The following is a 16,158-nucleotide window of genomic DNA, read 5'->3' on the forward strand; positions in this document are numbered from 1 at the left end:
GCTGAAGGCCGAGATCAGGACGCTCTGCCTCGTCTGCAAATAAAAGGGTCATAGAATCACAGAACTGTAGAGTCGGAAGGGACCACAGGGATCATCTAGTCCAACCCTCTGTGACGCAGGAATCACAACACAGCACAACCTGTCCATCTTCTTCCATCGCACCTGTAAGACACCAGGGTTCAAATCCCCACTCGGCCATGAAGCTTTGGGGCCAGTCTCAGCCTTACCTACCTCACAGGGTTATTGTTCTGGGGATTAAATGAGAAACTGGGACCTTGGGAGACCACGGTTCAAATCCCCACTCAGCCATGAGGCTTACTGGGTGACATTGGGCCAGTCCCTGCCTCCCAGCCTAACCTACCTCGCAGGGTTGTCGTTTGGGGGATTAAATGGTGGGGGAACCAAGTGCGCCACCTTGGGAGGGAAAGGGGGGATATAAATGCAATAAAAGACTAATAAAACAGGTGGCCCTCCCCACTCCTGTTGCTCCAGAAAGCCCTCCCACACCCACGATTGCATCTCCACTCACGCTCGCGCTGAGGTAGGGCCCGATCTTGCCGAGGCACACGGTGGTGTTGCAACGGATGGGGCCCTGCTCGTCCCGGGCCTGCAGGCGGGCAAAGTGCTTCATGAGCTCCACGTTGAGGTTGTTCTCGTTCAGCTTGGGAGCCATCAGCAGCATAGACTGCCAGCGGGGAGAGAGGAAAGGGGGAGGTCAAGGGTCAGCCGGGGCCTGGCTCGCAGCCATCAATAGCCCTCTCTTACGTCTGATCTTCTTTTAAAGCCATCTAATTTGGGGGCCATCGTTTCCTGCTGCGGAAGCGAATTAAACGAAAGAGCCCCTCGCATCCTGGCTCTCAACATCCCACGGCCCCTCACCTTCACCGTCTGCTCACGAATGGCTGGGTTGGTGTCCAGGAAGCCGTGGACCACGTGGGGGAAGATCTGGGTGTTGACCGTGGGCTCGTTCAGGTACTGGATGAAGTGCTCCATCTGGGAGGGGCACACGCAGAGAGGGTGGGGGGGGGAAGAACAGTCAGCAAAGGACTTGCTGGGTGAAAGAGGACTGCTTCTCAGGACCCAGACCACCCTCCACAACGCCCTTCCTCACATGCTTTCAAACCCAGGTCGTCCCTGTTGAAGATTCAGATCCAGGACTCGGAACTCATAAGGAAGGGCGGAAGGGATCCTAACATGGGGCATTTTATTGTACTGAGAGCTGGGAAGCAGAGCTCCCCCCATTGGCTGCGCTGTGACAGGCCAGCCCCACTAGGCCTGTTCTCCCCTCCTGTGTCACCAGAGGAAGCCATTCCACCAGACAGAGGTGGGAAGAAGGCTCACTTCATCAGCTTTGCTGGGAACCATCTCCTGCCCCTGAAATGGGCCAACTGGTCATTATGGGAACCCGAGATTTTATTCTGGGTTTCCTCTGCCCTCCCTGTCCCTTTTTCCTTGCGTGTCTCCATGTTGTAGTTTTTAAAGATTATAAGCCTCTGGGTAGAGACTGTCTTGTTTCGATTGTTTGTGAGCCGCTGTAGGAGCCTTTTTGGCTGAAGAGCAGGGTATAAAAATGCCCTAAATAAATATTATGTAATGCATCGGCCAACATTCTGGTGGGAGATTGAGGAAGACTGGTCTAATCCAACCCTCTGCTCCGTGATTCAGCCATCCTGCACTATCCTGGCCCCCCTCCAGATGTTGCTGGATTACAACTCCCATCAGCGTGCTGGCGGAAGACGATGGGAGTTGTAGTCCAACCACATATGGAGGACGCCAGGATGGTGAATGCCATCTTAGCCTGCAATGCTATACCCCAGGAGTTCCCAATTAGCTAATTACTGAGGACCCGTTATTTTTCAAAAGCCAAGCCATGGACCCCCTACTTTTGAAATTTTTGATAACTTTATGGTAGTTACCTCTGCAAAGCAGTATTTTGAACAAATTGTGCGGTAGCCCCTAATAACCAAAGGATATAAAATGTAAAAATGGCAAAAAAAAATAGTTGGGGGGAGGTGAGGGATGGGGCTGCGGAGCCCCTGGGTGCATTCTGTGGACCCCCAGGGGTCTTCGGACCCCTAACTGGGAACCACTGTTATACCTGGGAGAACATCCCACCAAACTCGGCAGGACTTTCATTCAGGTAGACCTGGCTTGGAGTGCATCATTAAGCTCTGAGCTCAGGAGTCTCATATGCTTTTTTTCTAATGTGATTAACACCCCTCCTAAGCTGGGTGCAACACTTCCCCCACCCCACCCCCATCAACATGGCAGCCTGCTGTGCACCCCCACCCCACCCCCTGCACCTGTTGCAACAGCCGGATCCTCATTGCCCGGTCTGGGGAGGAGAACATCTTCACAATGACGGGAATGATTTTTTGCTGGTATTCCTGGGTGTTCAAGAATTTCCCCACCTGCAGTGACAAAGCAAAAAAAAAAAACCCCATATCCTATTAGGTAACATGGGACACTGAAAACAAACATGTATTGTTCCGTGCCTCAGTTCTAACTGGTAGATCAGTTGGGGTTGGACTAGATGCCCTTTGGTGGTCCCTTCCAACCCCACAATTCTAGGATTCTATGATCAGTCAGCTAAGTCTTTAGGCAGCAATTCCATACTCATTCCAGAATAAGCCCCACCAAACTCAATGGGGCTTACTTGTGAGTAGCCACGTTTAGGATTGTGTTATAGCAGTTAGCAGCCCCGGTGCTTAAAAGGCAGACCTGATGTGGCTGTTAATTATGAAAATCCGATTTATAGGCCCGTTGTTATTATTATGAGTGTTATAATTAATAATCATTATAATTACCTGCTACGACATTAAACTGGGAGTGATGGGAGTTGTAGTCCAAAACCCAGGTGACCCCGAGGCCTTCTGCAGGCCTAGCTCTGCTACTGAGCCACACTCCCTTCCCCCTTCCTTGCCTCCTTAGATGCTACAGATATTCCCTGTTTCACTGTTAGGACAGGACACCCTGGTGGGGCAAAGGGGACGCTTCCTCTGGGCTCACACAGAGTGCGCCTGTCCCCGGTCCAGGGGGCTGCTCACCTTGAAGAGTGGGATGAGGATGACAGCCCCAGCGCTGCCAAACTCAAACGCCGTCAGCAGTTGCGGGAGGACCTTGTGGCGGCAGAAATCCTCGGGGAAGGAGTCGAGGTTCGCGCTGAGCTCCTGGAAGAACTTCTGCCGTTCCGCGGGCTCCTTAATCTGGGGAGAGGATAAAAGAAGTCACCGGCTCACAGCCACAACCTGGTTGAGGCCTGGGCATCCCCTTGTTTGCATGAGACTAATGGGGCTGTCGCTCCCCCTCTGGAAACAGGAGGCCAGCTCAATTCTTTTGCCAGCTCTGACTGGCAGCAGTTACCCAGGGTTCCGGGCAGGTCAAGGCTTTGCAAACTGCTGTCCTCGGATTCCTGTTTTTAACTGCGTTCCACCACTGAGCTGTGGCTCCTGCCCCACATTTTTTTTTCCTTTTCTTTATTTGCCTTATAATATTTTATTGATTTTTTTACAATACAATAGTCAAATTCAACTCATTATTTCCCATATTTTCCTCTTTGGCTTTTTAACGCCTTGACTTCCTTCAACCCCTTCTAATGATTTTCTAACATTTATATCTAACATCTATCAATCATTGATTTAAATTATTACCAAAAAATTATCACCAAAATCCAAATTACCACTAAAATCCACAATTCAGTCATAACAGAAGATCAAAGGACACCAGCACTTTGCCCCTGCAGGGCAAAAAGCCAGGATTCGCCCTGCCACTCACCTGGATCTCCTCCAGAAAGAGGTTGGTCGCCACAAAGCTGTTGTCCATGAAGCCCCCCGGCCCCTGGCAGTTCTGCAGAAACTTGGCCGGGTTGGGCCGCAGCTTGGGGTTGGCACCCACCAGCTCGCAATAATGGGGGACCAAAGACTTGGGGATCTGGAAGACAGGGGGGGAGAGAAGAGTCATGACGTCCTTGAAAGGCAAGAGACGCAGGAGCTGGGAGAGGGCGGCAGTCAAGGCCTTCTGCACCCCCCTTGCAACCTTCCCACTATGGTCCTAAAGCCAGTTAGGAAGCTAAAGGCCTGTCAAATGTGGCTGCTCACAGCCTTAGGAACTCCCTTGCTAGAGAAGCCAGACTGGCTCCCTAATTGTTGCCCCTGTTAGAATTCTTGTCCTAACAGGCTTTTGAGAGCTGACTGATTTTAAAGGAAAGGACTGGTGCTGTGATGTTTTTATTGCAATTATCTGAGACTAGATAGATAGATAGATAGATAGATAGATAGATAGATAGATAGATAGATAGATAGATAGATAGATAGATAGACAGATAGACTGACTACTTGGACTACTGCAATGCACTCTATGTGTGGCTCCCTTTGAAGGTGACACAGAAACTACAACTAATCCAGAAGGCGGTAGCTAGACTGGTGACTGGGAGCGGCCGCTAAGACCACATAACACCGGTCTTGAAAGACCTACACTGGCTCCCAGTACATTTCCGAGCACAATTCAAAGTGTTGGTGCTGACCTTTAAAGCCCTAAACGGCCTCGGTCCAGTATACCTGAAGGAGCGTCTCCACCCCCATCGTTCTGCCTGGAAACTGAGGTCCAGTACCGAGGGCCTTCTGGCGGTTCCCTCGATGCGAGAACCCAAGTTGCATGGAACCAGGCAGAGGGCCTTCTCGGTAGTGGCACCCGACCTATGGAACGCCCTCCCACCAGATGTCAAAGAGAAAAACAACTACCAGACTTTTAGAAGACATCTGAAGGCAGCCCTGTTTAGGGAAGCTTTTAATGTTTAATAGATTATTGTATTTTAATATTCTGTTGGAAGCCACCCTGAGTGGCTGGGGAGACCAAGCCAGATGGGTGGGGTATAAATAAATTATTATTATTATTATAGATAAATTTAATTTTATCAATGCTTATTTGCTTCTTTTTTAAAAATAAAAATAAAAATCTTTATTCAATTTTATAAAACATACAAAACAAAGAAAAAATGGGACAAAAAAGTTACGAAATCATAAAGAACAAATCATTAAAAAGTACAGGATAAAAATAGAAAACAAGAGAATACATTTACAAAAAGAAAAGAAAAAAAAGGATGAAAAAATAAAAATAAAAGAAAAATTCACTTCCTGTTATTTACAGTACGCTTTCCTTTGCAAATTCTCTTTTCCTTGCTATACCTCTTAATCCATTCAATTACCATTTTTCTCTTTGCTTATAATTTTTCTTCTCCTTTTAAATCTCTATTCTAAGCGTTTCGCCAAATTAAATTCTACATTTTCTTTTTCCAAGTAGTCTTGTACATACCGTGTTTCTCCTAAAATAAGACACGTCTTATATTAATTTTTCCTCCCAAAAAACACAGCACGGCTTATTTTCAGGGGATGTCTCATTTTTTTATTACCTAAGTAGGGTACAGCATTATTACCGGTAAGTATGGTACAGGGCTTTCTTGCGCCACCCGCTGAGCCTGCTGCCGGGTCCCAGGGCTTCACGCGGCGTGGCTGAGGCTGCTGCCGGCTGCTGCTGGGTCCTGCGGCTTCACGCGCCGCCCGCTGCTGGGTCCTGCGGCTTCACGCGGGTCCCAGGGCTTCATGCGGCGCGGCTGAGGCCGCTGCCGGCTCCTGCGGCTTCGCGCGCCGCCCGCCGCCGGGTCCCGGCTTTCACGCAGCCGCTGGCTGAGGCTGCTGCTGGGTCCTGCCGGCTTCACGCGATGCGGCGCGGCTGAAGCTCCTGCCGGCTTCGCGCGCCACCCGCCGCCGGGTCCTGGGCTTCACGCAGCCGCTGGCTGAGGCTGCTGACAGCTGCTGCCGGGTCCTGCGGCTTCGCGCGATGCGGCGCTGCTGAAGCTCCTGCCGGCTTCGCGCGCCGCCCGCCGCCGGGTCCCAGGCTTCACACAGCCTGCTGAGGCTCCTGCGGCTTCGCGCGCCGCCCGCCGCCGGGTCCCGGCTTTCACGCAGCCGTTGGCTGATGCTGCTGCTGGGTCCTGCCGGCTTTGCGCGATGCGGCGCGGCTGAAGCTCCTGCCGGCTTCGCGCGCCACCCGCCGCCGGGTCCCGGCTTTCACGCAGCCGCTGGCTGAGGCTGCTGCTGGGTCCTGCCGGCTTCGCGCGCCGCCGGGTCCCGGGCTTCACACAGCCGGCTGAGGCTGCTGCCGGGTCCTGCGGCTCCGTGCACCGCCCACTGAGCCCGCTGCCGGGTCCTGCGGCTTCACACGATGCGGCGCAGCTGAAGCTGCTGCCGGCTCCTGCCAGATCCTGCGGCTCTGCGTGCCGCCCGCTGAGCCTGCTGCCAGGTCCTCCCGGGTCCTGAGGCTTCGCACAGCGCATGCCAAAGCTCCTGCTGGGGCTTCGCGTGGCGCGCGTTGAGGCTCTTGCCGGGTCCCAGGGCTTCACCTCTCTCTGGGTCCTGCTGGGTCGGGGCTTCGCGCTACACCGACAGGCATCGTCCTTTTCCTCTTTCTAACGTAACGGAAGCGCCATCCAGACCTGCTCCCAACACTACCCAGTATGGCTTATTTTCAGGGTATGTCTTATATTTATTCTACTCATGAAAAGCCTGCCATGGCTTATTTTTAAGGCCTGTCTTATTTTAGGAGAAACACGGTATTTCCATTCCCCTATTATCTTTTGCCTCGGAACATTCCTAATTATTGCAGTTAATTTTGCCATCCTTAGGTATTCAACCAATTTTTCTTGCCCTTCCTGAACTGTTTATTTGCTTCTTAATGATTGGTGTTTGTTTTCTAGCAACATCGGGAGAGCCACAGGCCCCCCCTTGCTCCTCTAAAGCCTAAGGACTTCAGGAGCCTGAGATTGTTCCAGCCTTTTCACACACAACAGCTCCAGCAGCCCTACAGTGGCATGTGCCTCCACCCTGCCAAACTACAAGGCCACTGTTCTTTCCTGGGCAGAGAGGGACACACACCTTGCCAAGAGACCGGAGGGAAGATGACCGAGGCAGGGGGCCATTGAAGACCTCCCAGATGATGCAGCCAAGACGCCACATGTCTGCTGACCTGTCATGACACAGAAACGGGTGGTTAAGCATGTTTGATTAAAGCCTCCCCCCACCCCAAAAAAACCCCCGCAGCTCTGACTGACAAATAGGTACACGAGCGCCCATGCACCTCTGCCTTATTTTGGCCACTGCTAATCCCTTTCCGAATAGCCCACCCCACTTTGCCATCTGAAAACAGAAATTCTGTATTTTTTAAAAAGTCTGACTGATGCCCATAACTTATTGACAGTCCAAGGAGAAACAAATATTCCTAACTTGCCCTGATTCCAGTGAGGCAGCTGCCTTGATATGGTATGGCAAGCTCAGGGGAGTCCTGAGGCACCTGAGAGCCAGGATGGTGTAGTGGTTAGAGCAGGCATCCCCAAACTTCGGCCCTCCAGATGTTTTGGACTACAATTCCCATCTTCCCCGACCACTGGTCCTGTTACCTAGGGATCATGGGAGTTGTAGGCCAAAACATCTGGAGGGCCGCAGTTTGGGGATGCCTGGGTTAGAGTATCTGGCTAGGACCTGGAAGAGACCTGGGTTCAAATCCCCCACTTTGTCCTGAAGCTCACTGGGTGTGGATTTGGGCCAGTCACAACCTCACAGGGTTGTCATGGATTAGACGAGGAGCAGAAGAACCACATATGCCACCCAGAGCTCCTTGGAGAAAAATTTGGAATAGAAATCCAATAAAATAAAGACCAAGGGCTCCTCCAGTTGACCTCTTTATTCAGCTTCCATCTTGATTTGCTTGCTCAAAACCTGCAGGGTGTTTTGGCTCCAGGGGCTTACAGGCAGTCCATATTTTGGGGGAGGGAATTCAAGCACACACCAAAACATTAGGTTTGCACAGTTAAGGTCTTGACTGAGCCACAGCCCTGACTGAAAGCTGTCTTCTGAAGAGACAGGAATCTGGAGAACACCCCTTGTTTTCATTTTTTTATTTCATGTGTATTTCAAGCTTCTCTAGGTTAGCCAGAGGCTCATGGCATGAGGGGACTGATCAATTTAACAAGCAAATTTAACAAGGCACTTCCTTTCTTCCCTCATTTTATTCTCACAACAAGCCAGGCCAAGAGACAGCGAGTGCTACAAGGTCACCTGGCGAGATTCAGGGCTGAGCAGTGGGATTCGAACCTGGATCTCCCCAGTCCCAGTCCGGCATTCTAACCACCACACCTTACCGGCAGAGGTGAACGGAAACCCCACTGCTTGCACTTTAGAGTGCCAAGAGGCTGGACCAAACCAGAAGGGAGTTGACTGCTTTTTTAAAGAAAGGGTGCGGGGGGAAGCCAAGCAAGCTCACCATTTTTCTCCAACGCTCTTGCTGCTGTCGGCTAACTCTGGAGGGTCGTATTTCTCCAGCTCAGGGACCCCTTTCCTCAGCACGGCAGCATCCCCCTGAGCAGGGCACATGTAGTCCAAACCTCCCAGCTTCCACTCGCCAGCACGGTCCACAAAGATGGCCGCGGGGCAGATGTTGTTGTGGATGAGGTGGCAGTCGTTGACCAAGAAGCTGAGGGCTTTCTAGGAAGGCCGACGGCCCCAGGAAGGAAGCAGGTGGTTAGCCAGGACAGAGCTCCCCCCCCCCCGCCCTGCTCCCCATCAACTCTCCCACAAAGCCTCATTTCCTTTTTTATACTCTTCAAAAGCGTCAGCCTTCACCAATCCGGTGGCCTCCATGAGAATGTAAGGAGAGCCTGACGGATCGGGCCAAGAGGCCAGCATCCTTTTCTCAGAGTGCCTGTGGAAAACCTGCAAGCAGGATTAGACCACAAGAGCTCTCTCCCCTCCTGCCATTTCCCGCAACTGGTATTTAGAAGCATTGCTGCCTCTGGTCGTGGAGGCAGAACACAGCCATCATGGCTGACAGCCATTGAGAGTCATCGCCTCCACGATTTTGTCCAATCTTCCTTTTCAAGCCACCCAAGGGAGCAAGTTCCATAGTTTAACTCTGCGCTGTGGGAAGAAGGACTTTCTCTTACCCGTCCCAAATCCTCCAGCATCCATCTTCATGGGATGCCCACATGGGCCTAGAGTGGCCATTAGGGTGATGAAGTTTTCATTTCTTTTTCTCAAAAATTATTTCCTGTAGCACAAATGGATGAACTTTTTCCTATTAATGACTAAAATGAGGTATATTCCACTGAAATATTTAAAAAGGTCACGCACAAACCGTTTTTTGTATGCCGTCTTACCATTTCATAAAATTGTATTAACAATTCTATATATATTTTGTATCAAATTTGGGCACACCACCACATTCCACAATGGGGAGTGTTCTTAGCAACATAGGGTATACAAATGCCACACCTGCGCAAGGTAAAAGCCCCTTTTTGGGGACCTCAAAACTCAGCCAGCAGACCCTGCTGGGCATGCTGGGAAAAGAAACTACAGGAGAGGTAGCAAAACATCGTCCTCTAGTGGCGTCTATACTGTTACTGCAGCTAAAAAAAGCTTCCTTGTGTGTTTGATGTATATATGGGACTCTAAAGCTTGGGTTCAATTTTATATCTGCTTACAGTGACGTCAAAAATGGTCAAAAAACTGATAAATTTTTTAAAATCATTTTGTGCGTGAGGATTTTTTTTATCAAATCTCTTTGAAAGTAAGATTTTATCTACTGTATATTCCTGCATATAAGACTACTTTTTAACCCAGGGAAATCATCTCAAAAGTCAGGGGTCGTCTTATACGACCGGTCGTATTTCTTATACGGCGAGTATATCCCAAACTCTATATTTTAACTGGAAAAGTTGGGGGTCGTCTTATACGCCCAGTCGTCTTATATGCTGGAATATACAGTAATCTTTAATGAAAGCTCATCAAATTATGATACAGGGAAATGAGGTTGTAAAAAAGTCATCACCCTAGTGGCTTCCAGATGTTTTTGAACTACCCCTCCCATCAACCCCGGTCTGCCTGGGTGATGGTAAGGGGCATGGGAGTTGTAGTCCAGCAACATGTGGGGGGCCACAGCCCCACCCCACTCTAAGCAGCAGGTGTTTTCCCCTATTATGCAGGGTCCTGGGCCCAGGGGCAGCAAGAAGTTCTCTCCCAAGACACATCTCACCACAATCTGATGGAGGCCCCACGAGATCTCCAGCTCACTCAACTCTCGCCCTTCGCCTCTGGACTCCAGGTAGGCCGGAAGTGGCATCACTGGCTCCGTCACCACATGCAAGCATTTCTCCGTCTGCCAAAGCAAGGACACGTCACCATGTTAGGAGTCACGTCCAGCTTAAGAACCCAGGAAGCTACCTTATTACACATCCACATGTAGCGGCTTCTCAGACAGGACCACTGAGCCACAGCCCCCTCCCTTTCACGCTCCTCACTAGGACCCTCACTTTCTTTTGCCAGAACTGAGTCACAGAATCACAGCGCTGTAGAGTTGGAAGGGGACCCCCAAGGCTCATCTAGTCCAGGCATCCCCAAACTTTGGCCCTCCAGATGTTTTAGACTACAGTTCCCATCTTCCCCAACCACTGGTCCTTTTAGCTAGGGATCATGGGAGTTGTAGGCCAAAACATCTGGAGGGCCGCAGTTTGGGGATGCTTGACTAGCCCAACCCCCTGAAACGCAGGAATCCCAGCTAAAGAATCCCAGGCTAGATGGCCACCCAACCTCTCTTTAAAAACCTCCAATGAAGGAGAGTCCGCCACCTTCTGAGGTTCCACCATCTAAGGGGGAAAGAAACCCAGTGGCTGAAGTCAATATGTGTTTTCACATAGGGCATCACCTAATTGTTTCTCCAGCTTTTTAAAAATATATACAAACAGTCTGGCCTCCCTTTATTTCTGCTTTTTATACCTACAAAGGAGCCTCTGTGTGTTTTGCATAAAGATGGAGACAGATGAACAGGCTATAAATAATAAAATCATTGTTTTGATTATTGTTGTTGTTTTATTTTTGTTTTATTTGTAATTTTCAGTTATATACATTTCAATAGTTTGACAGTCATTTTAACATTTCAAAACTTACTTACTTCTCTTTCTGCGGTTCCTTACATTTCTATTTATCATTTCCTGCGTATTCTAAATTAACTTATTCTTTTATCCATCTACTTTAATTATTTACTCTTATGAAACGGCAAGCTGTTACAATAATCCTGCCAACATCCTTATCTGTTTGCAATGTATTTGTACATATTCCATAAACCATTTCCATTCTCTTATTTATTTATTTTTAAAAGTTTGTTGTCTTGATTTATTATTTTCCCCGGTAATTTTCCCCATTTCTGCTTAGTCTATGAGTTTTTGTATCCAATCTTCTTTGATTCTATTCTATTCTATTCTATTCTATTCTATTCTATTCTATTGCCTGAAACCTCCACAGCACAACTACCAGACTTTTAGAAGACATCTAAAGGCAGCCCTGTTTAGGGAAGCTTTTAATGTTTAATAGATTATTGTATTTTAATATTCTGTTGGAAGCCACCCAGAGTGGCTGGGGAAACCCAGCCAGATGGGCAGGGTATAAATGAATTATTATTATTATTATTATTATTATTATTATTATTATTATTATTAACCTCCACGGCCACATTCCATCTTAACCAGGGCAGCTAAATGCAAACTCTGTGGCTCCAACCTCAGTTTCCCACCTCCTCCACAAGTTGATGGACTATGACTCCCATCAGCCCCAGCAACAGAGCAAATGGTCAGGGAAGGTTTGAATTGAGAGCCCTGTGTCATCTGCAGGGCACACACAAGCTCCCAAACCCCAATCTAGCCCGATGAAAAGTTCTGGAGAACCTGAAACCTTGGAAGCCGAGTCTGCTGCCCCCTCCTCAGCAGGCCCACCCCATGCCACCTTGACAGCATCCTATTGGGAGAATAGGAGACCCTGCTGGTCTGCTCCCACCCTTGTTCCCAATACAGATGTTTGATCCCCCCTTGTTCCTGATATAGACCTTCCCTGGTCAGTCACTCCTTCCCTGGCTGACGGGACGCCGTTTTGAGCCTCAGCTCGGTTGCCAAAATGTCTTAGGCCTGCCTTGCACTCCACACACACACACACACACACACAAAAAAACACAACCTTAAGCAACTCCCCTCAATATACTACCTCTAACCCGTCAATGTAGGACAGGATATTGGGGTGCCGTAGGGTTTTGAGGTGTTTGAAGGCCGCCTTGGCGATCTGAGTCTGTTCTTCGTGGCCGGGTTTCACGTCGTACACAAACAGAGACACTGGTTCCCCCGTGGCCTGTCAGAAAGAAAATACAAGGATGTTGAGCTCTCTTTGCAGCTGCTGAGGAGCAGGGAGACCTTTTGCTTGAAGTGGAGCAGGGGTTCCCACCACCTCCCAGGTTTCAAGGCAAGCATGCAAAGTACCAAAGCTTGACCCATAGATAAAGGTAAAGGGGCCCCATGACCATCAGGTCCAGTCGTGTCCGACTCTGGGGTTGCGGCGCTCATCTCACTCTATAGGCCGAGGGAGCCGGCGTTTGTCCGCAGACAGCTTCCGGGTCATGTGGCCAGCATGACAAAGCTGCTTCTGGCGAACCAGAGCAGCGCACGGAAACGCCGTTTACCTTCCCGCCGGAGCGGTCCCTATTTATCTACTTGCATTTTGATGTGCTTTCAAACTGCTAGGTGGGCAGGAGCTGGGACCAAGCAACGGGAGCTCACCCCGTCGCAGGGATTCAAACCGCCAACCTTCTGATCAGCAAGCCCTAGACTCTGTGGTTTAACCCACAGCGCTACCTGGGTCCCTAAAGCTTGACCATATGAGTCCCCAAAGTGGCCTCCTGAGAGCAGAACCGTAGAATTTCAGAGTTTGAAGAGACCCAAAGGGTCTCCGGGTCCAACCCCCTTGCCATGCAGGAATCATAGCTAAATACAGTAAATATTGCCATATACCCCACGTTCTTCAATAGAATAAACACAAATTAAATAGCCTTTTCACAACACCCAAAGTCACTTGCCTGAGGCGGACCCCTCACACTCTAGGACTGGACCTGGGGCAGCAGGATCGGACCAGCAATGGTGACAGCAGCTCCCTCTGAGGTGGAGCAGCTCCCAAGTTGGCGGAGGAGAACAATTCCCTGAATGCATTCTTGGACTGGGTCAAAACATCTAGCCCAGTCTTCCCCATCAGCAGCGCCCTGACATTCTTAACTGGAGACTGAACCTATGACCCTTCTGCGTGCCATAACACCTTAGGGTGCTGCTATATCTCAGCTTGACAACAACCCTGTGAGGTAGCCTAAGCTGAGGGGAAGAGGCAGAGTGGCTTGGAGTGACTCAATGAGATTCTTGGCCTCCTGTGCACCATGAAAGACCTCCGCCTGGGGCTCAAGAGATCACTTTTCCTGCTCACAATTCAGTGAGCTTCTCCCAGCTTCCTCCTCAATTTCAGCAGCACAGATGCGGCCTCCCGTCTTTTTAAGGGCACCCCAACATTGCATCTCCCACCCTGCATGCACTGGAGAACTGGGGAAGAATTGCCACCCCCAATCCAGATTAGGCTCTGCCTGGGGCAATGGGTTCAGCAACTCCAAGGAAGTGGGAAGGAGAGAAAACCCTTTCCCATCTCTCTCTCTCTCTCTCTCTCCCGGTTGGACTTCAGCCTGCGCCCACCTCCTCCCCGCGCGTGCGCACAGAGAAAGGCGAGCGGACAGACCTTCCTCCTGCCGCGGTGCAGTAGCCAGGATCCCCCCGGCAAGGGCAGCGGCGGCGGCTCCGGAGGCGAGACGGCCTCGAAGGGGAAGTCCCGGATCGGGTCCCGGGAGAAGAACCACATGGCGGCTCCCCGGCTGGAGGTCGGGGATAGGGACCCCGGTGGGCGGCGGCGGCAGCAGCAGCGGCGGCGGCGGTGACTCCGCGGACGTCACCAGCCCCGCCAGCTAGGCAGGCGCTGTTTTCTTCGGCCGGCCGGGAGGCTGGCTTAGCCCCGGATCCTCTTCGCAGCCCCGGAAGTGCTTGGAGAGAGGGCGCGCCCGAGCATGCACAGAGCGCCGGCGGCGGAGAGGGGCTCCGACTTCTCGAGGCGCTGCACTCACACGTGCAAGGATGGGGAGAGGGAGGCGCACCCCTGGCCAAAAAGCGGCGGCCCGTACTGCGGTGGGAATGGGGAATGCGCTGCATTCACACGAGACGCGCCAACACCGAGATCTTTGACGCGCTTACGAGGGGGCCCTGGTGGAAGCATAGAACTTTAGAGTTGGAAGGGACTCCAAGAGTCATCTAGTCCACCCACTGCAACCTCCCATTGAATTCATTGGTAATTACCACCCAGTAGGAGAATTCGTTGGGGTATATGTATGTGTATATATATACAGGTGAAACTCGGAAAATTAGAATATCGTCGAAAAGTGCATTTATTTCAGTAATGCAACTTAAATACTGAAATGAATGCACTTTTCGACGATATTCTAATTTTCCGAGTTTCACGTGTGTGTGTGTATTGTGGGGGAGAGAATCCGCTCAATTGGGGACGGGGGTCATTTCCCATCAACCCCAAATCCCTGTTTCAAATACTGATTGCTGCCGTTACACACACTCCAACCTTGGAAGCGCGCTCCACACATGCTCAGAAACAGCGTCGCCCAGAGTGATGGCTTCATGTATCCAACACGTTGCGCTTCCCATGACTCTCCGCTCAGATGTTTCCCCTGCAGGTGGAGAAAGAAAGAGAAGGGGCTCCCAGACCCCTGACATATCCCCTTCCCACCCCTCGGATGCAGTAAGGAACCTCCAGCTTCAGGGGCAACAAACCCCAAAATACAGACGTTTTGCTGCCCGGGGTGGGCAAGACGCCCTCCAATTTTTCATATCCACAACACAACTGGGTTGGTAGTTGAAACTGACTTCAGTGTTGCCCGAGGGGGAGTGTCCTCTATGCACGTCAGGGCCACTGGTTAGTTATGGGGGTGCAGGATAGGTCTCATGGCACCCACAACTCTGCCATTCCAACAGCAGCAGATAGATAAAGTAGTGGAGGAGGTCAGGACAAGTGGAGTGTAGGAGCTGGAGGGGGAAGAAAGCAAGAAGTTCAAGACCTCCCAAGTCTCTCTCTCTCTTGCTTTGAGGAGATGTGAGAATCCCAGTGCAAAGGATTGAACATAGAAAGAGCCCCATCTAGTCCAGCATCTGGTTCTTATTATTTCAGCTATTTTGTTATTAATTGTTTTCTCTATTTCCCTTATTACAGGAATCAGATAAAATAAAAAATAAAATAAAATGATGATACAAATTTATGCAAGCCAGACCATACTTTCAGCTGAAGGCACTTCCATGGGCTTTGTTATTCTTATAAACAATAAAACCATGCCAAAGGCTGTAGAATGAAACATTTCTAATAACACAGTTTGTCACACTATATAAAGGGTCCCCTGACCGTTAGGTCTAGTCGCGAACGACTCTGGGGTTGCGGCGCTCATCCCGCTTTTACTGGCTGAGGGAGCCGACGTACAGCTTCCAGGTCATGTGGCCAGCATGACTAAGCTGCTTCTGGCGAACCAGAGCAGCGCATGGAAATGCCGTTTACCTTCCCACCCTATAGAACCAACAAACTGCATTATTGTGCTTGTCCTGAATCTGCTGCCCATCAGTTTTATCAGGTGACCCCTGAATTTATAAGGACTTCTTTATCCATGCCTTCCCGCCCCCAATAATGTTATAAACATTACTGTTTTGTTATGTTTTAAACTGAAAGTTTTATATGTTTGCATTTATTGTATTTGAATTATTATTATATTCTCAAGCGAAGCTGTGACATCATGATAGGTCAACAGGTCATTAAGGCTGCATACACCTGACCGGCTTAAAATGCACAGAATCCTAGAATTGCAGAGATGGAAGGACAGCATGAGTTATCTAGTCCAGCCCCCCTGCCATGCTGGAATGGCAGGTAAATCACAGCTAGGTCCTTTTTCGATTTGGATTGAAGCAAGTTTGTGGGGGAACACATCGAAATGCAATGTTTAATTTAAAACTACATGATAAATACAGGATAGATGTGGGTTGTGGCTAACATTGGGCACACACCACTTCTTAAACCAGCAGTGGGAATTGTGCTTGGTGCAGTGTAAACAGAAATGTGTGTTGTTGTTGTTGTTGTTTAGTCGTTTAGTCATGTCCGACTCTTCGTGACCCCATGGACCATAGCACGCCAGGCACTCCTGTCTTGCACTGCCTCCCGC

General features: G+C 50.0%; 1 protein-coding gene across 1 annotated transcript; it reads right to left on the reverse strand.

Annotated features, from left to right (window-relative positions):
- Positions 1 to 6: 6 nt before the first annotated feature.
- SCYL1 (SCY1 like pseudokinase 1) lies at positions 7 to 13,922 on the reverse strand. The gene is made up of 11 exons (XM_060269737.1): positions 13,638 to 13,922; positions 12,078 to 12,218; positions 10,081 to 10,203; positions 8,314 to 8,534; positions 6,930 to 7,020; positions 3,775 to 3,930; positions 3,048 to 3,206; positions 2,304 to 2,411; positions 880 to 993; positions 530 to 685; positions 7 to 414 (listed from the first exon to the last, which is right to left on the reverse strand). The coding sequence occupies exons 1-11, from the start codon at positions 13,755 to 13,757 to the stop codon at positions 358 to 360; spliced, it is 1,446 nt and encodes a 481-aa protein (XP_060125720.1). The 5' UTR covers positions 13,758 to 13,922; the 3' UTR covers positions 7 to 357.
- Between the last annotated feature and the right edge of the window lie 2,236 nt (positions 13,923 to 16,158).

Source organism: Zootoca vivipara, chromosome 17 (genome assembly GCF_963506605.1).
Source record: "Zootoca vivipara chromosome 17, rZooViv1.1, whole genome shotgun sequence".
Taxonomy (NCBI): domain Eukaryota; kingdom Metazoa; phylum Chordata; class Lepidosauria; order Squamata; family Lacertidae; genus Zootoca; species Zootoca vivipara.

Bases quoted from the DNA above. Each gene is read 5' to 3' on its own strand.
- SCYL1 (XM_060269737.1), bottom strand. From the start codon at position 13,757: ATGTGGTTCTTCTCCCGGGACCCGATCCGGGACTTCCCCTTCGAGGCC. The intron at 10,204-12,077 runs GTAGTATATTGA...TTGCTTTGGCAG, and splicing joins CCTACATTGACGGGTTAGAG to ACGGAGAAATGCTTGCATGT. The intron at 3,207-3,774 runs GTGAGTGGCAGG...TCCTCTCCCCAG, and splicing joins TCTTTCTGGAGGAGATCCAG to ATTAAGGAGCCCGCGGAACG.